The 7503-nt window shown below is 38.4% G+C and overlaps 2 protein-coding genes across 2 annotated transcripts; both read right to left on the bottom strand.

Annotated features, from left to right (window-relative positions):
* Positions 1–718: 718 nt before the first annotated feature.
* On the bottom strand, positions 719–2924 carry LOC123873227 (MD-2-related lipid-recognition protein-like). Its single transcript, XM_045917968.1, has 4 exons — positions 2680–2924; positions 1913–2029; positions 996–1168; positions 719–908 (listed from the first exon to the last, which is right to left on the bottom strand). The coding sequence occupies exons 1-4, from the start codon at positions 2771–2773 to the stop codon at positions 819–821; spliced, it is 474 nt and encodes a 157-aa protein (XP_045773924.1). The 5' UTR covers positions 2774–2924; the 3' UTR covers positions 719–818.
* Positions 2925–3475: 551 nt separating this feature from the next.
* LOC123873228 (MD-2-related lipid-recognition protein-like) lies at positions 3476–7263 on the bottom strand. The gene is made up of 4 exons (XM_045917969.1): positions 7088–7263; positions 5098–5214; positions 4181–4353; positions 3476–3611 (listed from the first exon to the last, which is right to left on the bottom strand). Exons 1-4 carry the CDS (start codon positions 7164–7166, stop codon positions 3522–3524), a joined length of 459 nt encoding a protein of 152 aa, XP_045773925.1. The 5' UTR covers positions 7167–7263; the 3' UTR covers positions 3476–3521.
* Between the last annotated feature and the right edge of the window lie 240 nt (positions 7264–7503).

The following is a 7503-nucleotide window of genomic DNA, read 5'->3' as shown; positions in this document are numbered from 1 at the left end:
AGGAAAAGAAAGCTAGTAAGTTATAGTGGTCTGATATAAATCTAACGATCGCCGTCATCGGTTAATTTACGATCAATGATGACTTCGTGATGAAGTTTAAACTATAGACTCATGATTCTCGATTATCATTTCATCTTGATGACTAACTCATAGCCGGCCCACTACTGAGCACGGGTTTCAAAATGAGAAGGGTTTAGCCATAGGTCTACCACGCTGGCCAAGTGCGGATTAACAGACTTCACACATCTTTGAGAACATTATGGAGAATGGCCTGCAGGTTTCTGCAATGTTTTCCTTCACCGTTAAAGCAAGTAATATTTGATTTAGAGGTGCGTATCCGGAATCGAACCTCGGATTCCACGAATAGGAGGGAGACGTCTTAACCACTAGGCTATCACCACATTTTTCACTTAAAAATAATAATTCAATCATGATGTGGTTAAAAAGCATCGCGGCGAGGGAGACGATATACCAAGCCACTCAATGCATCAATTGAATAATATGCGGCCAAAAAACAACGCAACGAGGAGGCGATTCGCCGATGTAGGAACCGAGCCACAAAAAAATAAATATTAAATTGGGTCACAAAAATTAAACATTATTTTATTTTTGTTTTACTAATTAATTATACTTCTACAGAATGTGTTGAAAAAAATTTTATATCCGCATGATATACCCAGAATTGGATGTTATGCTCTTCCATTTAATAAAACAAAACTACCAATTAAAAATGAAATTTATTGTAAAAAAAAGTGAACACAAGTTCCATTAAGTGCCTACTTATTTAGTTTTAATTCCAAACCAATAACTTAAAAATTCTATTTTAACGTTTTAACACTAAATGTAAAGCAACAAGCTTCAGATTCGTTGCTTCCATTCCAAAGTTTCATTTGGATCGGGAATTTACCCTGAAAAAAAGAAAAGCAAACGTCAATTATTTACAGATCTCCTTCTCTCTCTCTGCGTCTTATACCTCATGGTTATCAAATACTCACGTAAACTTTTTTAAGGAATACAAAGTCGACGTCATACGTGGTCCTGACATTATCCTCCAGGGGGCAGATCTGGTGGTCACATGCATCGTGTGCTGGCATTATCACGGTTTTGAAATTGCCGCTGTTATCATCATCACTATGTAGTGATAGCTGCAGATTTTGCGCTTCGAATCCTACAATTAAAAACAAATAATTTAATATTTTTGGCATCGGATGTATCTATTTCTCTCTCTTTCTGTATTGTATTCATTATATTCCCTTTCAATTAATCACATAATGGTAATCCATCCAATGGTTTCCTTAATACGGGTGCGGCGGATTCGCTAATCATTCTGCATACCTATTATGCTGCTAGCAATAATGAATGTTGATCGAATCCCGAACTTTTCTTATTGATTTTTTTACTGAATTCGGAATTCACACACATAATAATATGAGTGACATTTAGAGAATATTTTTTTGATATGCTAATCAAAAATTATTGATGAATGTCTTTTCACTGATTGGCCAGCCCGTTTGGTCTAGTAACTAGTTTAATAAAGAAGAATAATGTACGTATGGTACGTCCCCTTTTAGGGAGCGCGTTATTTATTGGCTTGAACCTGACATAAATGAAATTTTTAAACTATACAAGTGTAAATTAAAAATTTATAACACCCCCGACAAGTGAAGGTTACACTAACTAGAAAAAAGCTGATAACTTTCAAACGGCTGAACCGATTTTCTTGGATGATAGCTAAGAACTCTCTCGATCAAGCCACCTTTCAAACAAAAAAAACTAAATTAAAATCGGTTCATTTGTTTAGGCGCTACGATGCCACAGACAGATACACAGATACACGTCAAACTTATAACACCCCTCTTTTTGGGTCGGGGGTTAAAAATATGAATAATAAAGGTATTACTAATGTACTTACGTGGTGTAAAGTCAAAGCTGAGCCTATAAGGCTTCTCGCGTCGCAAGAGACAGAACCCGGGACCGTCCGCACACGGGTCCAACTTCACGCTGTGGATGCTACACTTTGATGGATCCACTGAAAAATTAAATAGCAAAGTATTTATTAAAATAATTTTACTACCTATATATACCTAGTTAGCGTAGTTTCCGAGACAAAAGTACGTATTTAAAAAAAAAAATTTTTTCATTTTACAAAGTAGCGAGCAAACGAGCAGGCGGGTCACCTGATGTTAAGTGACAGTAACAGCCCACCTTTGAATCCGATCAAATGGTAATGGTGGAGTTGGTACTGGGGTGCTCGGCCCAAAGCTGTGAGCCGTACTCCATATTATATGGGCGGACTTGCGCTTTATAAAGAAGGAGCCTGTGTTTGGGTTTGAAGCTTTTTGGAGGCTAATTTGGCTCTATCTTCGGAATCGCTTAGATCCCAAATTGGACCTCGCTCATCTCAGGTAAAGTCTCAAAATCGGTTAAATAGATGGGCCGTGACACACTTAAACATTTCTAATTAGTATTAGTAGGTATGGATATTTATACCATCCCCTGATAAGACATTTTATTCAGAGAGTTCATTACTGACGAAAAATAAATAATACAAAGTATAACCCAGTAACCATTAATTAATTAAGCTAAATAACATTTTAATTTTTTTTTCAGTGATGATTGCCGCCTTCCCTGTTATTTATTTTTCAGGGGTTTTTAGAAAAAAATTAGAATAAAACTCACCATTTCGACAAAACTTTCTGTTCACATACTCCGAATTAACCACAGAAAAACAGAGAGCGATCAATAAAACTGCACGGACGGCCATTTTGAGCATTAAGTTGATTACGAATGAAGTACCTAATGAACTAAATCACTAAACGTAAGTAATTCGATAGCTGGCGTGTTCAAACTGTTAACACAGCTTGAATTTGCACTAAACAGACCCTGGGTCTGTGCCCTGGTTTATCAATTCCATATTATTTTACACACAGATAACAGAAATTATTATTGTCTAGAAATTGTGTTAATTGATATTAATGATTTAATTGATAATACTTATAGCAGATGGCCATATATTCAGGGTTCCGTACACAGCATCCAATAATATTAAAACTCTAAGTATAACTAACAGACAACGCACAGCTTAACTGGTGGGTCCAGTCTGGACTCTAGAAGCGTGAAGAGCACTAAGAAAGAAGGTCAATTTAAATAAAACAGTCAGTAAAATATAATAACTTGCGCTAGAAGATCATTGGGTATAGGTAATTCTTAGCACACCACTAGCAGTTTTTTTTTTGGCAGGAATTCATTGATTTTCCGTGATAAAAAGTAGCCTATGTAGTAATATGTAGAAGCCCGTCCGGGGTATAATCTATCTCCATTTCGAATTTCAGCCAAATCCGTCCAGGAGGTTTTACGTGAAAGAGTAACAAACATACACACAAACTTTTGCCTTTATATATATATATAAATTATAATTATTATAGTCATTATAGTGTGATGTGTGATAAACATGTTATGTAATAAATAAAATGCATTTGGAAAGTATCGTTTATTACTTGACACAACGCGTCAGACAACGTCTACTTTCGCAGCTGGACCTCGGTCTTGAAGCAGCACCCCTTGGTCGCATCATCGGTGTTCCACAGCTTCCACTTGAACGTGTATATACCCTGAAAATGAAGCGAAAATGCGTATAAATAATCCATACTTACTTAAAATAAAACTGTCACTGGACGATTTCGGTACATTACGTAAATATTATAATCTTGATATGCACTCAAAACGTTCTTTTTTAGGGTGCCGTACCTCAAAAGGAAAAAAGGAGCCCTTTGGTTCTCGGTACCTATTCTATCGGTTTGTATTTTTTTAATATTATTTTATTTGTTGTGCTTTGGCTGAATGAAGCATATTTATTTATTCGCTGGTATACTGGTCTCTATCATCATCGTGCTAGTGAAGTTAATGCCTGCTTGCAGGTGTCGACGTTAGGGAAGGTCACTGATGTCTAGTATAGACACTATACTAGACTATTGTATGATCCAGGCTTTAATAGAACAAAATCTACGACCAAATCAGTGATCTGTGCTCCCAGGTATCACTGGATGAGTTAAGACCTACAAGCCCGTAGAAGACCCGTGAAAACAGTACGGGATAGGCGTGAGTAACGGTTTCTAGTACCGGAAACCAAGTTCCTCTACGAGTTATTATGCTGGTGAAGTGAGTAAAGGTATGAACTAACATTAGGCAGGAGCTTGCTAAGTAGCAACTTGTACGAGAGTTCTTGCTTCTGGCCGGCCTGTATCGGGCAGCTGGTATAGAGGCAGGCGTCGACGTTGGAGAAGGCGTCGAAAGGGACGTCGCCGGTGTCTGACGCCCACCACAGCCCTGTCATTAACTTGTCTGCGGCGAATTCTGCGGAAAACCAGATTAAGTCATAACATCATCATTATCATATGATCACCCCATCACCGGCCTACTACAGAGCACGGGTCTCAGTATAAGAAGAGCCATAATCTACCACGCTGACTAGGTGCGGAATGGCAGACTTCACACACCTTTGAGAACATTATGGAGAACGCTCAGGCATGCAGGTTTCCTCACGATGTTTTCCTTCACTGTGTCAAAGGTGTGTGAAGTCTGTCAATCCGCACATAGCCAGCATGGAAGACTATGGTCCAAATCAGGGGTCGGCAAGAATTTTTAAGTGGGGTCCGAATACTGTTGAAATTTTTTATCGAGGTCCAGAAAGATGCGAAAAAATACACCGACGCGACGGTTGTGAGCCAGTTTATTAGGTATACTTACCTAGTTTGGTTTTTGTTCACGTGAGGAACCAAATGCGAAAGTAATAATCCGAACAGAGTGCATATGTGTAACCATGCAAGATGTGTAAAAGTTAAACTTTTTAATTCATTCATAAATAGGTATTAAAAATATTCAGCGGTCCAAGATTCGACCGTCCGCGGTCCGCCTGCTGCCGATCGCTGCGCGCGCTGGTCTAAATAATTCTCATTCTGAGAAAGAGACTCCTGCTCAGCAGTGGTCTGGCAATGGGCGAAGTTGGTGACCGAATTTCGGTCTCAGAAGCATTATGTCAAACGAAACTAGGCAGTTTTTGGTTTCTTGACTACAGACACCTAAAAGTATGGTGCTTACTTGGAGTAAAATCAAATTGGATGCTTGATTCTTTTCCTTTCGTCAGCTTGCAGGGGGGCTTGCCATTTTTGCACGGAGTCACCCGAACTTCCGTCACCTCACAGATATCGTCGGAATCTAAATGGTGGAAATTTTTTTTTGTTAGCGATTAGACGTTCATCACACTTCACACTATCACACTTCACGCTGTGTATTATAAAGGCGAAAGTTTGTGTGTATGTGTGTGTGTATGTTTGTCACTCCTTCACGCAAAAATGAAATTTGGAATGAAGATAGATAATAATATTATCAAGTGCTGTCCCTACATGACATGAATTAATTGATTTCATTTCATTTCAATGAGTTTACCAATGAACTTTATGTGAGACTAGCTGATGCCCGCAGCTTCGCCCGCGTGGATTGGTCAGATCCCCTGCAGCATCAGGATTGAGGAGTTGGACTCCAAATTTTTTATGAAACAATGTCGCAAAGTTCCTCCATCGATTAAAAAAGAAATGACGCAAATCGGTTCAGAAATCTCGGAGATTTCGGTGTACATAGGTAGAAAAACACAACTCCCTTTTTGAAAGTCGGTTAAAAAAGTAGCCTATTTTACGCCCTGGTCAATCCTCTACTTGCCTGTGAAAGTCCCGTCAAAATCGGTTCAGCCGTTCCAAAGATTAGCCTTTTCAAACAGACAGACAGACAGACAGACAGACAGACAGACAGACAGACAGACAGACAGACAGACAGACAGACAGACAGACTAAAATTTTAAAAACGTGTGATTCAGTTATGGTATCGTTCAAATAACCATATGAGCTTAATATGAGGTAGTTATTTCGAAATTACAGACAGACACTCCAATTTTATTTATTAGTATAGATCTGTGTCAGCCAATCACTTATCAGCCATTGCACTGAGCGTACACGCACCAGCAAGAGGTTAAATTTAAATAGTTCACAAGAGAGATAATTGTTGGGAAACACTGAAGCAAAACTTCTTATAATGCACTCAAATAAGAAGTCGATCTGAAGGTACAAGATAGCGGTTTGCGTAAGTCACTTTTCCTCTCGAATTTTATAGGAATATGGATACCTTCAAGTCACGAGTATTCTGCATCAATAAATCAATAAATCAATCAATGAGTAAATAGGCATCTTCATCTAGCAAGCGCGCTCCATCTTAGGCTGTATCATCACTTACAAGCGCTGGTCTATAAATTAATAAATAATGCTCTCTAGGTCAGGGCGAGATCTGTTTATTAACCGACTTCCAAAAAAGGAGGAGGTTCTCAATTCGTCGGAATCTTTTTTTGTACAATGCGTTTTGTTCGAAATACCTATGTGTTTCAATGGATACCTACGAAAAGGAAAGTTACATAATGTAAGTAATATAATTATTTAGAATCAGAAGAAAATGACTGAATTGCTTACGTGTAGTTTAGTCTGGCATGCTTAGTTTATTACTTTATTTATTGCCTAGTAATGGCTAGCTCTGCTGTTATGTCTGTCTGCGACTTGTTACATGTGAGTTCGTCGATCTAGTCAGGAATTCAATTTAATTAAAAGCAGCCTTAACTTCTCATGATTAGGGTATTAATTGTGTAAAACAATAGCCTGATTACTAAATTGGCTGTGGTGTGATCTGGTAGGAGATTTGGGCTGTGGCTAGTCACCACTCTACCGGAAAAGCTGTGCCGCCAAGCGGTTAAACCCGGCATCCGTCTAAGCGGAGAGGCGAGGAGATGCGTTCAATCGATCAATCAGATTCATAAGATCAAGATCATATCTTTTAAAAATTTGATCGATTGACTGTACTCATCTTCTCTCCGCTTAGTGGATATCGGGCCAAAAAGTCCAGATGCGGCCCGCAGTTGCCTGCCTGCTTGACACGACAGACAGACAGAAAGGCAGATAACGCAGTTAGGGTACTAAGGTTCCCTTTTTGTTTCGAGAAACAGAACCCTAATAAAGCAAAGTTAACTCAAAAATACTTGAACTCTACTTACATTCATCACATTTTGTGAACTTTGCCACCTCAGCCACTGCCACGCTGAGTAGGGCCACGAAAACCAGATAAATCTTCATCTCTTTACTTTACAACCAATGAGTAAGGATGCCACGACGACACAGAGTCGTCAGCCAATTCCCGAGTGACAGCTGACCGACTTTGGTACATTATCAATTCATTATCACTTTAAAGTAAGTATACCAGGGGTGGTGAACCTATGGCACACCACAAAAGTTTATTAAGTTTACTTGGCGCAATAATTGCAAAAGTTGTACACACTTATTAAATTATTGATATACATAGTGCGTACCTAAGTAGGTATGTAGTAAATGTAGAATACATTTACTACATACATTTATTTAATTAGGAACATTTTGAATATAAATATTTAATTAATAAATAAAAAAATGAATA

This window comes from Maniola jurtina, chromosome 16, assembly GCF_905333055.1.
Source record: "Maniola jurtina chromosome 16, ilManJurt1.1, whole genome shotgun sequence".
Taxonomy (NCBI): Eukaryota; Metazoa; Arthropoda; class Insecta; order Lepidoptera; family Nymphalidae; genus Maniola; species Maniola jurtina.
Note: the sequence above shows the minus strand (reverse complement) of the source record. Positions and strands in the feature narration are given on the sequence as shown.